General features: G+C 39.6%; 2 protein-coding genes across 4 annotated transcripts; one reads left to right on the top strand and one right to left on the bottom strand.

Annotated features, from left to right (window-relative positions):
- Positions 1-2,537: 2,537 nt before the first annotated feature.
- LOC114728647 (transcription factor TCP20-like) lies at positions 2,538-4,242 on the top strand. Its single transcript, XM_028915573.1, has 2 exons — positions 2,538-3,891; positions 3,988-4,242. Exon 1 carries the CDS (start codon positions 2,774-2,776, stop codon positions 3,695-3,697), a length of 924 nt encoding a protein of 307 aa, XP_028771406.1. The 5' UTR covers positions 2,538-2,773; the 3' UTR covers positions 3,698-3,891; positions 3,988-4,242.
- Positions 4,243-8,438: 4,196 nt separating this feature from the next.
- Positions 8,439-17,370, bottom strand: LOC114728642 (uncharacterized). Of its 3 annotated transcripts, none has more exons than XM_028915566.1 (11): positions 17,058-17,369; positions 16,276-16,338; positions 16,071-16,165; positions 14,381-15,208; positions 13,982-14,081; positions 13,748-13,894; positions 12,864-13,643; positions 10,499-12,739; positions 10,356-10,428; positions 9,179-9,324; positions 8,439-9,051 (listed from the first exon to the last, which is right to left on the bottom strand). In XM_028915566.1, the coding sequence occupies exons 1-11, from the start codon at positions 17,131-17,133 to the stop codon at positions 8,717-8,719; spliced, it is 4,884 nt and encodes a 1,627-aa protein (XP_028771399.1). In that variant the 5' UTR covers positions 17,134-17,369; the 3' UTR covers positions 8,439-8,716. The 3 variants fall into 3 exon arrangements, with proteins under 3 accessions (XP_028771399.1, XP_028771400.1, XP_028771401.1); XM_028915567.1 differs by having other exon boundaries at positions 12,903-13,643; XM_028915568.1 differs by lacking the exon at positions 8,439-9,051 and having other exon boundaries at positions 9,190-10,000; positions 17,058-17,370.

Below are 17,370 nucleotides of genomic sequence, written 5' to 3'. Positions count from 1 at the left end.
ATTAATAATCATGAATCTTTGATTGGACACCAAACTTGCACGCTACTTCTGAGCATTGGACAAACACTACTATTATTGAGTTTGAATTTGAAATTTCCAGCTCTATTGTCCTACAAAAATTATTCATTTACAAAAACAAACTCGTTTATTTGTGGAGAAATTGCCTGCCGTCATGGTTAAAACATTAACTTGTTGCCAGAATCACGAAGCCAGCTTACCTTAAAAAGTACGTAAAAATATTTAATTAACATGTGTGTGTGTTTGTATTGTATGCACTCGAGGAAACTCAACCAAAAAAGGGGCAGAAAAGAGGGACATCATATATTTGCATATATATGCGTGTGTGCACAACACACAAAACAAGAAGACGACAAAAGGGCATCGATCTTCGCTTCAATGGTTCAACATTGGAGTCATCAAATGCTGATCCACAAACGAAGTTTGTAAAAACAGACTTGCCTTAGATGTTATAACACTCCAAATCCAATTATCCCATTATCCCACCGAACAGTTCACGTTCATGATTATTAATAACGAAAAATTAATGAATAAGTATTTAATTCTTTTGTTGTAAAAAAGGCCAAGATACGAATACAGGTATTAAAAAAAATTTTAAATCTACGGCAACAATAAAAATGGCTCCGGATTTTCAGTGTTATCATTAAATTTTATTTTATTTAAAAATATAACACCATTTGTTCAAGTGGACATAAGTCAAGATAAGGAGAAAACACTGAGCCTATCACCTCACATGGCAAACAAGGACTTCATATATCATTTTCTCTCACATTTTCTTGTTGCCGAATAGCCTTTTCTTTCCACTGCAGATAACATGTTGTGCTATATGTTTTTATTTATTTTTGTTCCCCCCCCCCCCCCCGCCCCCTTTTCGCCCTCTTTCCACTCACATAAACAAGTGGCAGCATTTTTTTTTTTTACCGAAAAAGGTTAACGGAATAGTTACATTGCTTGACATTAAGATTATACATGCATGTATGTGGCAAAAAAAATTTCTTTTATTCTCTCTATGAATGTTTTATTGAGATTTATATTCTTAATAAAACTTAAATATTTAAAAATAAATATAATACTTACTGCACATTATATGACAAACCAAATATATCTAAGGCCATAAAAAGAAGACCAACACAAACAAGTTAAAATAAACAAGATACTCCATAGTTAACTAAAACTGGCAAAAATGATAGCTATGGGGAAAATGTGGGATTAGAGGTGGAAATAGGCCAAACGACTTGTCAAGAGTCCGTCCTGTAAATGGCATGGCCTATTTAAATATAAGAGCAAGCTCAAGCCTATTAAAGGGCTTGTTTACCTTATCAGACCAGGTTCAGACTTGATAATAAGCCTATTAGGTCTGCCAAGCGGCCTGGGCCTGTTATTATTTTTTTGGGTTAAAATTGTAAATTTACAAGTGCTGAAATTTAACCTAAGTCTATGAAGCTATTCTCATTCGGCTATTCCTCTTCCTAATTATATCTTTTATTTTTGTATTTTAGATAATTTGAGTCGAGTTATTGTTATTTTCAATTGATTTATATATGTTTAAAATTTGTTAAAAATATAGGCTTCTCAGTAGGCTACAGGCCAAGCCTAGGCTGAATAAAAAGTTTTTTACAGGCCGCAAGTCAGGTTCAAGCCAACAAGCGTTACCACAAATCTAGCCTATTATTCAAAGTAAGGACTGGTCTATTTACACCCCAATATCCCCAATATGAGACGAGGATATCCTAATATTACAAAAAGGAAAAAAAAAAAAGATAAGTCTATTAAAAGCTGAACACTTTTTTTTTTTTGGGGTTTAACTGAAAAAGAGAGTGGGTATAGTTCTCCAAGGTGAGTGGAGTGTAGGCATGCGAGTGGGCAACCGAGGAGATGAATGAAAATAAGAACAGAGTGACACAATACTCCAATTTAATAGTGATCATTGGAAGTGGTGTTCTGTTGTGTTGTGTTTTGTGAGCAAGCCCTCTGCTCTGCTCTTTTCTCTTGTTTTGTTTAGGTCGCAGAGGGGGCCCACCATTTCCTCCTTCATAGCTCATACTTCTCACTCATGGCCTCCTCTGTTTCTTAATGCTGAGCGACCACCATCGTCCATCCCCATTACTTCAAAATCTCTCCTTTTTTCGTCCTGTTTTTATAATTATACCCTCTAATCTCATCTTCTTTGAATGGTAAGAAGTATCGCTGCCGTCCTATCACAATCCACCACGTGGCCTCATACTCTGGTGTTGCAATTATGGGATGCATGAGATTTAAGAAATTGAAGGCGGAATGTGGTGGCAAAGCATCGGGCTTAATTACTATGTCCGTACAGTGTTGGTGTGCAGTGAAGAAAGAGAGAGTGTGAAAGGTGAAAGATGAAGAGGCCGTTAAAGTTGCTTTCACATCGCACTGGTCAAAACCCACTGACTACTCCTCCGTAACAAAGGTCGCACTACCCATGAATTCACCAGAGATAAACACTGTCCCCTCCGTAAATTTAAGTATAGAGAGAGAGAAGTTAAAATTCTAGTCATGTTGAAATAAAAAGAGGGAATGATGCAATTTTTGAACTTAGTCCCAAAAGAAATACTTGCCATGGGGGCACATTGGGATTTTAATATTTAATAATGGTTTGTCTGTCCCTCAATCTTTGCCAAAAACGGTGAAAAACTCATGAAAGCTTAGGACTTTTCAGGTCGCCTTCTTCTATCAAAGAGGACCCAGCTATAATTATTTTTATTATTATTTTCTCCCTTACCCTGCTTTGCTCATGGATCCCAAGGGCTCAAAGAAGCCGGATGAGGCATCCAACAAGAAGTTCTTGAGTCTCCCACGGCCACAATCCAACATGGGGGAGAACAATAAAGGAGCAGCCGAAGTGAGGGATTTCCAGATTTCGATCGCAGAAAAAGAAGAAAACAGCAAGAACAAGCAGTTGGCCCCAAAGAGAGCTTCCAACAAAGATAGACACACCAAGGTGGAAGGCAGAGGAAGAAGAATAAGGATGCCTGCTCTATGTGCGGCCAGAATCTTTCAGTTGACCAGAGAATTGGGTCACAAATCTGATGGAGAAACCATACAGTGGCTCCTCCAGCAGGCGGAGCCGTCCATAATCGCGGCCACTGGAACCGGGACAATACCGGCATCTGCTTTAGCCGCAGCAGGAGGCTCTGTTTCACAAGAGGGGACCTCTCTATCTGCAGGATTACACCAAAAAATGGATGAATTAGGGGGGTCCAATATAGGGCCAGGAAGTAGGACCAGCTGGGCAATGGTTGGTGGGAATTTGGGGAGACCCCATGTGACCACAGGTCTATGGCCTTCTTCTGTCAGTGGATTTGGGTTTCAGTCATCATCATCTTCTGGTCCATCTGCACCAAGCTTAGCAACTGAGAGTTCAAACTACCTCCAAAAGATTGGGTTCCCTGGCTTTGACTTGCCTGCAGCAGCAGCCACTAACATGGGTCCTATGAGTTTTGCCTCAATTTTGGGTGGGACTAGTAACCAGCAGATTCCTGGTTTGGAGCTGGGGCTGTCTCAAGATGGTCATATAGGGATTTTGAACCCACAAGCCTTGAGCCAGATTTACCAGCAGATGGGTCAAGCTAGAGTACACCTACAACAGCATCAGCAGCAGCAGCAGCATCATCCTCCTCCTTCTAAGGATGACTCTCAAGGTTCTGCAGGGCAATAGATTTTTCTGAATTGAGTTTGGGTAAAAAATGTAGCATTGTCCAGAGGCAGAGGTTTCAACGATGGCTTCTGTGTTGTTGTATATATGGAAGACGTCAGGACATAGATGCCTCAGATTCAGAGCTTTCAATAGGACCTGGATTTTGTTTCACCCTTCTTTTTTCTGCACTGCAGTGCTCAAGTCTCCTGGAACAGGTGCTTCACTTCGAGTTCAAAGTTTCTACTATTTACTCTTTTGGTATATTCACGTGTGTTATAATATTGTTGTTTATGATGTTAACTTGCTTGCAGATGGAATTGCGCTGCCAGCTAGCTTGGTTTTGGGCTTAAAACTCTTGTTTAATTCAGAGAGGTTTTTTAAGTATCACTATGTGAAGCAATCAATTATTTTGTTCTTCTCGAGTTCAAGGGGTGCTGATCTTTTTGTGAGATTGATGCTATAGATTTCATAATCATATTTTCCAAAATTTGTGATGGAATTCTTGCTGTAGTTCCTTAATCGTCTGAAAGATTCTAATCAATGCATGGAACAACACTTGCAAGTTACATCCGGCTGCCTGGCACCCTTGATTAACTTGCAACAGCCTGGATGCTTTACTTCCATGTTCATCACCTGAAATCTTTCCTTTTGTTAAATTAGTAAACTGTTTTTATTCCCTTTACAATGCTACTGTTAAGAAGCTAAAATATTGAAAAGGGTATCAGTGCCTAGCATTTACAGCTCTGCTTCTTTGAAAAGGGTATTTGTATTCAAGCGTTTCTCATTCTTTACTCTCTGGAAAAGTCTTGTGATGTACTTATTGACATGACTAAATTAATATTGTTAAGTCGCCTGCTAGCATCAATAAAATGCCTGAAGCCAGGGTATTGTAGCAGAGGTGGAGGTAAACTGAGAAGTCCACCACATACACCAAAGTACTTTGCTTTATTCTTTCTTGCTTTGTAGCAGGGAGAAAGACCCAAAGAAGTGAGACAAGTGAACTTTCTAAAACTGCTCACTTTGACTCCCGTGAACTGTTTTGAGCTTGAGCATCAGCAAATTCTCCCAGTTTAACCCGATGCTCCTGAAGCTAAAATCCTTGTAATAGTGAAAAAGGTAATTCCTGTGTCTCATGTTTACTAAAATAACACTTCCTAGTTATATTCAGCAGTTAGTTCCCATGTTGAACTGATTGCATGTAAGTGATTATCTTGGGGAACATGAAACAAACTTGTAGAGAAGAGAGAAATTGCTAAAATACAAGACTTTCTGTGTTTGGACTTCGCAACTCCATCTATGAAGCCCTTATTGTGAGTTCCCATGAGATTAAACCGGTCAACTTTAAATTGTGAGTCCTCTGACTGCTTTGGTGCTATATTTAACGCACTTTTACAGCAGCACCTATACAGAAAAGAGATAAAATTCGAGTAGTGGATGTATCACATGCTTGATCCGAAGCCATTATCTGCATAATTAATTACATGATAATGAGACTTATCTGTAGCAATATATGCGCAGCTTCATGTCTTATCTAGATTCGTGACAGCACATGAAAGGGATTAAATTCCATTTATTCAACCAAGTCCATCATTTGTTTTCTTGTGCTTTCACATAAAATTAGTGTGAAAGGCGACGCATTTTCTTCGTTGATTTTGTCAAGCAACCAATCACTGCCATGATTTCTTCAGCACCCACCAACTCAGGCTATCATTACGGACAGCCTCTTTAATTGAATAAAAATTGCATGCACATATAAAATCACCCGATTTCGATTGACCCACCTAATGGAAAAGCACCAGAGAGAGAGAAAAATTGGGAAATCAGGTTGTAATCTAGAAGCACTGACTTTTTGTACAAGAATTTCACTAATGAGTTTGAAAGTGTCATTTGACATGCCGAGATATGCGTTCCTCTGGGCTCCTTTCAGAAACTTTTGGTTTGGTCAAGACTTTCAGAACTAAAGTGGCACCACCAGCCAAACGCACATGGGTTAGTGGTATCGTGAAGTTTGAATTGTAATTTGAGAATGGTTACGAATCTGATATGAGGAGTCTGTGAAAAGTCACGACAAGATCAATGCCATTATAGACGACAGCGCAAAAGGGTACTCGGGGAGCTTATTTGCAAATTGCAATATTTAGCTCCGACTCAACATGTTTGCCAAATCTCAACCTGAAGCTTTGATGTGTGGTTATTTATTTATTTGAGCGTGCTGTCCTTTCCAGTTGATTTTCTTCTCCACGAACGAATCAAATTTGAGGTCTCATTTTAATATTGCGGTGGTTTCTTACCCTCGATGACCACAATTACTTTCTTATACTTCCTCTGATGCACACCCTGCACTGCATGTGCCTCTTCTTCAACTATTTTTCACATTTAACTTATCTTTTGTCCATTTGTATTCAATTTCACTGAATAACATATGCGTTTCGCTGTGAATCAGCAGAGTTTCATCAGACATCTGTTTTGACAGTGGCCCAGAATTTTACAAAGGTATCGCAAATGGTATTTGATTTCATTTATTTTGAGATCGCTATCTTTATCCTTTATTTCAATTAAAACAAAAGCATTCCATTCTGGAGCGGGAAAAGAACTTTACCAGATTCTCTAATCCATTTAACCATCGTTGTGGGGTAAAAACATGGGAAAGATAGCTTTAAGAATAAGGAAATAGAGCACTAGCTAGTGACCATTTTTATCATTAGAGTCTTGTTCCTTTTTTAGCCCATGTGTAATTTTCAAATGATTACACTTCCAAGAGCAATTATGTTGCTTTTTTTTTTTTTTAAAACCAAGTGAATGATTATATTTAAACACATCTTTTTCACAAGTTAACAATGCACGACATGATACGCTCATAAAAGTATAAATGTCAGGAAAAAACGAAGATTTTTGCTTCAACTCATGATGATCATTTGACACGCTTAAAAAGCAAAAACTAGGTAACAATATGAGAAAGGAAAAAGGAAAAGAAATCCCTAGTATTGTTACCTTTGAACCGAGTAGACGTTTAAATAATACCAATTGCTGCTCATGGTTGAGGTAGGAGGAACGAGTCATGACTCATGCTGCTGGCAACGAAAACCAACCTCTTCTCGATCTCTCCGTCTGACACTGTATATGCATACCCTGAAACGGTCCAACAATTTCCCATGAAGCGTGTCTTACACTTTACAGACTAAGCTTTATTTATTCATTCTATCAAATATTATCAACTCATGGAATACTTTATTGGGATTAGAACAGTGGATGGAAACAACTGAACACCTCACCCAGTATTTATTTTTCCATTTGGGCCGGTCATTACTGAAATCTAGTTTGGGAAAGACTTGGACTCGAACCCAAATGAGCCCTCAATACTGAAATGCCCGATACGATCTAGCCCTGCTAAACTTTTAAGTGGCAGGACTTTCCCCAGGAACAGGGACGGGCAGGGCAGAATCGGAGATGGAAAGCAATGGGCGTTTTCGGCCATGAGGCTCCGGAAGAAGGGGTGACAAGATTTACAGTCCCTAAGTATCAGATTATATAATAGGCATTGTACGAGTCTGTTGCGTAAACCTGGGAAATTAAGTTTATCTATGGCGCTGCTAATGGCCGTGAAATTTAGGTTACAGAAATGGGAAAGCAGAGAGAGCAAGAGTTCTAAGACTAAAAACACGGGAGAAAGAGAGCTAGCTGGGGGCTTGTACAGCTGTCCAATAGTATTTCACCGTCAATCTAATAATTTATTCTTCCTTAGGTTCGGCATCCCGATAAATCTGGCTCTGTTTTTTTTTTTTTTTAATAATTTTCAACTAACGCGCTTGTTCAATTCATCCCGTCCAGTTAAAAATTCAGAAAACCAAATCGGAAGTTGGACGTTACTCTTTTCGTCCCCAATATAAATCACTTCTAATCATCCCGCTAGAATTAAGAGAAGTGAGTTAAATCATCAACTTTATCTAAAAACAGAACAAGTTTCCAATCTCAGTTATGTTTATATTATAAATTTTTAAATTTGCATTACGTTCTCTTTTAATAGTTAATGGCTTTAAACAAAAGAAATATTGAAAACTTTAATTAATATCATATCCAGTGATTGATAATTATTAATCTCTTGTAATACAATTGTCTTCCGAAATTGAAATGAACCGTTGCAGAGTTACCATCAGGTGAACTAAAGACAGTTTTTCCCCTGCTTTGGGGCCAATTCGTTCATACAAAAGCTAAAAAATGATAATTTTGAGAATTATGGATTATTTTTTCCCTTATGAACGAACAACCCCAAAGCATCTCCTAAATGCTTAAACAACGCCGCAGGACTAACTGTTATTAAAGAGTCAAGCTGCATGCCAACAAGCTTATATTGAACTTTGGAACGCAAAATAACTTAAGCGAGGAGAGCAGAGAGAGGTGAGGAGTAACCGTAACTAGTTTAAAAATGAAATACTATGGTCACTTCATCAATGGTCATAAATGAAAAAGGTCGTTTGTTAATAATGAGATTAGTAACGCAGTCAAATCAAAAGGCATATCCTAAGATCGTATCCTCAGCGTTTCAAAGTCTTCTTGCTACACTGTTAAAGCAAACATAAGGATAGCGTTGGCCCAGAGGTGAGCCGTAGAAAGGTCTTATAACTCTTTACAGCAGGTGAACCATCGAGCTACTAACAAAAATTTGTGCAACAAAGGTAAGGCATTATCGGAGAGCAATGCTGAACTACTCGAGTTTTGCGCATTTTTCAGCTTAACGATAATTCTTAAAAAGGCTGCAAAAGTAAGATGCTGAATATGCTCTGATTGCTATTTTCATTCTATGCTTCTATCCTCGAAAAAATTGTTGAACTATCCATCACGATGACTATGGCTTCCGCCTATATACACTCTCATCACTGTACACAGTGGAAAAAGCCATGAAGAGGGAATATGAAGAAAACTATAGCTATTGTGCTCTACTGGACTATACAGTAATATTTCAAGCCCCCTTTTTCCCAAGTGTGTGTGTGTACGCTTTGGGGGGCGATGGCGAGAATTTAACAACTAATCTAGAAGAAGCTATCAGTCTTCAGGGCGTTGAATCTCACCCATCATGATGCGGTTGCTGGATACCACGAAACCAAGGAGTGACGGATCAAGCTGTTTCTTCCCTTTCTTGCCCTTCTTTTTACCACTCCGCCCTGCCTGTGTTCCCCCATCAAAAGACTCAGCGCCAACTCCACCGGCCGCATCTGCCTCTGGAAAAACAGGCTTTTTAAGCATGTCTATAAAAGACGTCTCTGACGCAGAACCTTCACTACACGACGAAGCCCTCCTAAATCGCACTTCCTTTTTCCCAGAAGCCTGAGCATCCGTCAGATTGCTGATTGACGGGTTTCCTGAAGGTTCCCGTCTCCCTAAAACAGAACACATTTTACTTCGAAAGATCCAATAGGTGAAAAATAAAACAGCAGTGAACAGAGAACAGAACACATTTACTTCGAAAGACTGAAAAGATAGAGTAGCCATGATAAGAGAACATACCATCGCTGGCTATAAGATTTATCACGCTGTTCTGATTGGCATTAATTCCAGATGGTTGGTCTGACTGAACATCAGGAGAAGATAAAACTCGAGATACAGGTGTGCGCTTATAGATAGCATTATCAAACCCTTTAGTTGGAAGTGTCCTGTCAGTACAAGACAATCAAACTTCTGGGGCAAGAAGAAAATAAACAATATTGATGCATGAGAATTAAGTCGCTGTTTATGCCAATTTATCCTTGGCTAGAACAGTATTGATGCATAAGAATTAAGCGACTGTTTATGCCAATTGATCCTTGGCTAGATTATTCAAAGCTCCTCTAACTCCTCTAAAATATAAGCAGATAACTTTCCTGATCATTTGACAATGAAATTCCCCTAAACATTTAAATTTATGCGAATAACTTAATTTGTCTGTAATTGACAAAGGGTTTATCTCACAATAACTTAAAATTTAAGGGAGTTATTAGAATATAACCCAAAATTCAAGGCCATCTGCTTAAAAAATAGAAGTTAAGAGATACGATTAAGGACGTATGATATTCTATCAGTAAAATAACGAACTATTAAATGGTAAGGGATAGCACTGGTTCAACAGTAAAATTGTCAACGTCTGACTAGGCGGTCGCAACTTTGAGTTGTGAAAGCAATCGTCTGCAAAAATGCAAGGCAAGGCTGCGCATAACAGACCCAAAGTAGGTCTACCCTCCCCATACCTTGTGTGTAGCGGAAGCTTCACGCACTGAGCTGCCCTTTAATGAACATTAATGGCAGGGGAGTTATCCGCACAAAGTTGGAAGTCTAGAAGAATTCCATGTCAAACTTCAAATAAAAGGCAGATTATTTGCACATGACTCAAAATCACGGAAAGTTTTGTCTACTGTAGCTATCATCCCCTATATTTGAAGCCCTCCCCCCCCCCCCCCAAAAAAAAAAAAAACACCCATACCCACTTTCCCCCTCTTTCTTCCCTTTTTGTTGGCCTCTAATACACCTATGCAACCAAATTGAGATAAGGAATGGCACCGTTACGAGGCTTGAACTCAAATAATCTAATACAATTCTTGCCCATCAACCAGCAAACAGATCAAAATATTTTCTAGAATGACCCAAACAATTAAACAGCCAGATTGGATTGAACAAAATAAAAATGCAAAATATGCAGAAAGAGTATTACCTGTCACTAGAACTTTCATCCCCATGTGAATTATTTAAAACTAACTCACGACCATATGAACCCCCATCACCACCTGCAGTTTCATGTTCAAAATTATATCTAAGAGTTATGTCTACTAAAGCAAGCAGTATGGGGAACATTACCTGCACTGCTCAGTGAGCTACGTCTACTATGGGCAATAACAGGAAGTTCCATTGGATGCATGGTGCCTTCTATTCGTTCAGAGAAGTCTGAGACACCTGAAAGTGACTTGCTCATTGAGCTTAAAAATTCATGCCTCTGCCCCTTATTTGTCTCCGACTCCAGCAAGTCATTGTCCATAGCTGACTTATTAATTAGGAGAGGATTTCCGTACACAGGATTTAAAGTATCTCTGTTGGCAGAGAAGAGTGATGGTTCTTCCACTAACGATCCAGACCTAGACCAGAAAGGCATTCTTTCATTGGTCCCTAAATTACTGTATTGCTCAGCCATTTTCATGCTTTTAAAATGGTCTTGCATTACAGCATTTGGATTGGAACTTGGAGACCCGTCTATAAACGAATCATCCAGATGCTGCTGATCTTGTGGAAGATCAAAGGGCTGAATTAATGAATTAGCCCCAGGAACTTGCCAGGACTGATCATGATTTCTTGATGAAAGAGGATGCCATTTATCAACATGTGATTGTTGTGTTGACCGAAGACCAAGTTTTTGATGAATCAGATCCGCTAAACCTTGGGCTGGAATCTGTTCATGAGTTCCAGAAGATGCAGACACGTCTAGATCTGCTGATGGAACAGTAACTCCAAATTCTCTTCTGTGTCTCCCACCTTCAACGTGTTGCAGTTCCATCCGTGGGTCAGTCCAGTTATTTTCCAAATCTCCATTATTCACAGAGAAACCCTTGAACGCATCTGTGTTATGAGCAAAAAGCTCATCAGACGCTTGTAAATGATGAGAGGCTAAAGAACCAAGGTGACTGGGGATGCGCATGTAGCGATTTTGTTCTTGCAATTCCCTTCCTTGTACAGAATTACCTACACTATCAAAATTCATTGCCAGAGCACCAGCAGAAGCAGCTGTAGACCTCTCAAACATAGAAATGGGGTCATAGAACCCTCTCTGCTTCTGCTCAGCAAGGTTCCTGCCCAGATAGCTCAATTGCTCCTCTTGTGGCAAAAACCTCTGCTGCTGTTTTGGGAAATCTGAAGCATTATATCCGGCTGTGTGAGTCAATTGATGAGTTGCAGGATTTCTTAATAATTGTGCCGTTTCATTCATTGCCCAAGACCTACCAAAATGCCCTTCTCCTTCCAAACCCAACTGCTGTCCAAGTGCAAAAGCTAACTGCTGTGCCCGCACCTGTTCTTGCTGGAGATGAAGCTGCTGTTCTGAAGGCAGGATATTCCCGTGTCTTGATTGCATCAAAAGGTCTGAAAAATCAGCTTGCCTTCCTTGGACAGCATGGGCCATATTTGCTTGGATAATCTGCTCCATTGACGGATCCAGATGCCTTGAATAAGAATTCTGCTGTGAGTCATGCAACATGTGTTTCCTCATCTGAAGCTGATCAAACAAGTTCTCTCTAGCAAGATCAAGTTTTGACTGCCCCAAATTTGAATCTGGTATTGGGGGATGTCTCAACTGTTCAAGATACAACTGCTTAGCTTGAGATTCTTGCTGTTGTTGCAATTCCATTTGTTGAAGAAGTTGTTGATGGTGCATCTCTTGCTGTTGTTGAAACTCAAGCTGGCGTCTGAGTCCCATAAGCTGCTCCAAATCTGACCCTGAATTATGGATCATTTGCTGAATGCCAGAGTTATTGTTCTGTGAATGAGAGAAACTTGAAAATCGCTCTAAATTTGACCCGGTAAGATGTTCAGGGAAATGATTAGATAGACTAGCTTGCTGCTGAAGCCGTTCCTCCTGCAGATTTTGCAACAAAAGATTCTCTGGCACATCAAAGTTATTATATTTTTGTCCCATGTGGGACAAGTAGCGCTCATCTAATGAACCCACAAATTGATCATGATTAAAATGCCTGTTTAACCCATGATCATCTGACCATGTCTCCCTGTTAGAAGGCTGACCAACCATACCACCAAAAGAACTTTGATCAGCAAAAGGGGCATCTCTATCTATTAATGAATCTAGAAAATGACCCTGATCACCAATTCTTGAAGATGTATTGTAGGACTGTGCACGTCTTAAGTGAGAGGCATCTCTGAGCTCAGACATCAATAGACCAAAGGGATGCAGCTTATCAGCCTCGTGCATATCACTCCTTGAAACTTCATTTGCAATGGGTTGATGAGAAAGACTGTTATAAGATGAGGTTATCTCAGAAGGCCTCATCAAAGGGTTACAACTGCTGCTTCTGGCCATTTTTGATAAAGCAATGTCTACACAAATAGAATTGGATAGAGATTAGAAATGAATAAGTACAAATGACATGGAAAATAAATCGATTGAAGATATAACAGAGGACAACTATGACGACAACAAAATGAGTAAGCAATCCCTCACCACCATCTTGTGTGACAAAACTATTAAAGCTCTGATCACCAGAAAATTTACTTGGATAACTTTGATCGGGTATTTGGGACCGAAAGCCCGCACTTGACGTAGTCTCAGGTTGGGATGAAGCCCAAGTTTGATCATCTATAATGATAGACCCATCATAGTCAAGAGAATGAACATTAGCCTTCAGGTTCCTTCCAGTGGCATCAGATACTTCTGATTGAGTAGTAAGGTCACTGCCAGTAACTGAACCAGACTTTGCTCTAAGGTGAGGCATGATACGACCAAGTTCTTGAAAGGGAGAACCTTCAGGGGCATCTGACCAGCGAACTGGTAAGTCTGTGCTGAAAAAGCCTTGTTCAAACCATGAAATAATGTCAATCCCAAGAAAGGGGCCTTGAACTACCCCTTGCGGGTCAAGATAGCACAAACTCAAGTCCTCGGGTGCAACAACACTTTCAAGCAGATGCAACTTCTCATTCATCTTCAAGTCTTGTTGAATAATACTTGGAGTTTGGTGCAGAGGTGAAAAATCAAAAAGATTGCCAGAGTCGTCAGGTAGATCACTACTGATTTCTGATGCGGCAGATGATTTGAAAGCATCCCCATTAGCTTGGGTCTGAAAGGCAGAGGCCAGTACCCGTTGGCTATCATAAGTTTCTGGTTCAGCAACATAATTGCTGTGAACACTTCCCACCTGATAGCTGCTGGCATAATTCTCATCTTTGTCAGGTACACCATGGCTAAGCATGTCTTTCTTCTTTCCTTCTCTAATAGGTACAACTCCTGAATAGACAAATTAATTTCTATCCATTACTTGTGATGAAATGAGAAGATTTTACTTTCACTTAATTAGAATAAAGCCAGAGAGGAAAATAGTAATATCTCACCATCGACTATATCTTTCAATGGACCATCAGCATTTGATGCTGCTGCAATCAAAATTGCATCAGAATCACTCAAGACATTACCTCCGGAATCAACTATTCCTCTCAGGCCAGTTGACAAAGTTTGTTTTCCTTTAGCTAAATCAGCACCTGAATGGAATCAGGGAGGAATTCCATCAAAAGAACGGAAGATAAAAATTTTACAGAACGAACTGAAAAAAGCATACAATTTATCACCTGAAATATCATTATTTGATCCTCCACCCTTTTCTCCCAAGAAGTAGCTTGAGACTTCACTGTTAGAAATTTTTCCACCCCATATATCGCTAAGTACAGCCTACAATCAACATACAAAACTTAAGAATGTGAATGAAAAACACGCCAATGACCACTCAGGTGGTCTGACCATCAGACGCACCACAAGCTAAAAAGATTGCATAAAAGATCAAAAACAAATTCTTTTTGGATGCAAAACAGATGAGGGACCCCGTACATTTTGAATGTGGTTTAAAGAATGAGCTATACTACTTTTTTTATTGATAGCATACGAATCATGTGGCTTGCTATAGATTTTATATTGAATATTGATATTGATTCATCACAGGAACAGGAATCAAATATGCCACGTCCACATACCTTTTCCTCAGCATTAGGAGCAACAAATGCCAATGGTTCATCAAATCCAGGTTGCGTTATTGGTGAACAATCCTCAATCCCACTGGGCATGGTTTTAAAAGCTGGATCAAGCTTTCGCCTACGATATATGTCAAGAAGCTTACCCCTAGGGTAGCAATATGAATTGACAGGAAGACAAGATTTCCCCAGCACAGCTTTACTATTATCCAAAGGAGCAGACACCAAGTTAGAGCCCAAGAATGGTTTTCCAATTTGTTGGTTTGCATTGAAATTGGCCCTTCCTCGTCCAGGAGAAAATCTCACGTTGGAACCTTCAATACGCGCTTTCTCCAGCCCGAATCCAGGGGCAGCACGATATGTGGCCACACCAGTTGCTTGAGCTTCCATCCGATGTCGAGGCCTCCATTTGTCACGAGAATCTGTGTCACGTTCAGAACCTAAGCGACTGCTAACACCAGAAGCCTGTTTTTCAACCTGAGCATCTTCCTTTTCAGCATCACTCCTTTTGTCACTCCGAGAATCCTTTTCTTTTTCTTCAGGACCCCATCTTGATGACCACTTATTCTCTCTCCGAGAATCATGACCTAAGCCACGACCATCATGCCAGCGATCAGAGGAAGGCAGGGCTCTGTTCTCCGAAGTTGAGGTAACCTCTGGACGACGATCCTCTTTTCTGCGATCCCTTCTCCCTAGTAAGCTTGTCTCTCTCTCCTCTTCACGCCAACGACGACTAGTGTCAACATCTGTGGCAGTTCTCCTCCAATCTTTCTTATCTTGGGACCCATCCATACGCCAACTATCTTTCAGTATGGGGTCAGTAGAGTTAGCCTGATGAAAATAACCAAGCAGAAAAATATAATATTGATTCCCCTTAATTAGGCAAACTAATGAGTTAAAAGCTCACTAGATACATAATATGGAGCAGAAATATCATTGCAAGTGCAATAATAATTCTTCAATCCAACAAAAAAAAATAGAAACTAAACATTGTGTATTTAAAAGAACAAATCCAGTGTTTAATCAGAAGATATGAAGAAGACAACCAAAAGAGATTGGAATCATCCCCATTCCTCCAGCCTGTCACTTTTTCTTAATAGAAAGTACATCTTAGAGCGCACAATGCTGATGAAGCGCCTAATTCAACATCAATAGAGTTGACTGCAAATACGTAACTTCATATTGCCCTGTTAAGGGAAAATAAAATCTGTTCTTGGGAAAGTTTCCAGGCTAAATGCCATAAACTAAGGTCAAAAGAGCACCCTTTATAACATACTGATACGCTGGAAAACTGCAAACAAAATTATTAGTTTGCACTGTCACAATTCAATGAGGGACAGTGATCCAGGGCAATAAATTACATCTTAAAGTCTTATAAAAATTCTAAAATCTAATTGTTATCCATTAGCTTCTCTCATACTCCACATATAGTCTTAAGTAAGTAATCGGCTGCATGTTCCCTTCCCCACACTACACCACTAAGCCTACATGCGGAGAAGAAAGAAACTATCAAGATAAAATGATAGCATCTTTAGATTAAGAAGACAGCGCCAGTAAGCAAGCATTAGACCATCAATCAGCTGTCCCATCTCAAGGATAAAATAATAATAAAAGAGAGGCCTAACAGACAGAGATTTAGTAAAAATGAAAAAGTTTGATAATCCACAACAAATGAAAAGCGAGTGTTTCCCACCCCCATTGAGTTGTTAGCTGATGTCTTTGTTTCGATGGGTTTAGAATAAAGCCACTGTGGAGATAAGGGTATGCTGCTGTCCGATGGCACTTGATCTGAAAGTAAAAGCAGTCTTTATCAACCAACAGTCACTATATGGGCAAAATTTACAGAAAAATACGAAACTTTAATGTTATGTTTCACTTATACCATGATTAACAAGTACCTTTTGAATAATCTGGTATCAATACGGTCCCTTTCTGCCCACCATCTCCTCCCGATGCTTCAACTACCACAACCCAGAACACAAAGAGTTAGCCATGCATTCAATTCAGTTTGTACATAAAAACACTGATGGGATACATAATCAGAATAAAAGAAACGAACAAATCAAAAAATCAAGAGATTTATCAAAATTTGCGACCATATAACCAGGGCAATCATAAAATGAAAGATAAAACAAATTAAAGCGTGCAAATAACAATATGCAAGCCTTACCCGATGAAGAAATAACACCAACATGACAACTGAGGAAAGAGGAGAACAATACCATTCTTCATGATTTATATTTATAGCTAAAAAAGAACAAAGTTAACTAGACTCCTTGACAAGAAGGGGGGAGGAACGAAACATCACTTACGGGCAAATCAGCCCATTAAAGCACTGGTGCTTACAATCCAGGTCGAAAGATTACGGTATTAAATAAATATAGTGAGACAGGAACGCTCGCTCAGAAGAGTCAAACCGAGATAAGGTAGACAGCATAACTTTAATCCTCAATTGTAAGTGAAGTCAACCCCAAAAATACAAGGAAATAGCCATACAAAATAAAAAATGCCCACGAAGGAAGATATAGGAATGTCGGGCATCCGATTCACTCGCACAAAGCACCACAGATTGAAATTCAACGGATCCAGACGAAGTAGGAAACAATGCTACACAATAAAATAAAACAGCAAAGATGCCAATAAATAGAAATTAAGAGGAAAGCCCTAACAAGAAAATCACCTTTGAGAGAGGAATGCCCCTCGGCAATCCTGGAGGAGAAGAGATCATCAGGCAGATTAACCTTTCCGTCAGCCATCGCGGTTGAGTTGCAGATGGTCCAATTCAGAGACAGGGAGGTCAAATTAGGGGAGAAGGCAGCGGATGAATGCAAAGCAGGGAATATAGCTCCGATTGGTGGCAAGTGAAATGTGTCAAGTCAGCAAGGAATCAGAAGAAGAGAGGGGTAGGGTTTGCGAATTGCAGAGAGTAGAACATAGATAGAAGAAGGAAGAAGAAGAGAGAGGAGCAGAAGGAGGGTAAGGGTTTGGGGCCA

This window comes from Neltuma alba, unplaced genomic scaffold (genome assembly GCF_004799145.2).
Source record: "Neltuma alba isolate B1F8T4 unplaced genomic scaffold, ASM479914v2 tig00012563_pilon, whole genome shotgun sequence".
In the NCBI taxonomy this organism is placed as follows: Eukaryota; Viridiplantae; Streptophyta; class Magnoliopsida; order Fabales; family Fabaceae; genus Neltuma; species Neltuma alba.
This window is presented reverse-complemented; position numbering and strand designations above follow the sequence as displayed.

What these genes read in the sequence shown, in the direction of transcription:
- LOC114728647 (XM_028915573.1), top strand. Translation starts at nt 2,774, where the DNA reads ATGGATCCCAAGGGCTCAAAGAAGCCGGATGAGGCATCCAACAAGAAG.
- LOC114728642 (XM_028915566.1), bottom strand. Translation starts at nt 17,133, where the DNA reads ATGGCTGACGGAAAGGTTAATCTGCCTGATGATCTCTTCTCCTCCAGG. An exon ending in GGGGCATTCCTCTCTCAAAG is followed by an intron (nt 16,339 to 17,057) that starts GTGATTTTCTTG and finishes GGGTTGTGGTAG; the next exon opens with TTGAAGCATCGGGAGGAGAT. An exon ending in GATACCAGATTATTCAAAAG is followed by an intron (nt 16,166 to 16,275) that starts GTACTTGTTAAT and finishes TTTTACTTTCAG; the next exon opens with ATCAAGTGCCATCGGACAGC.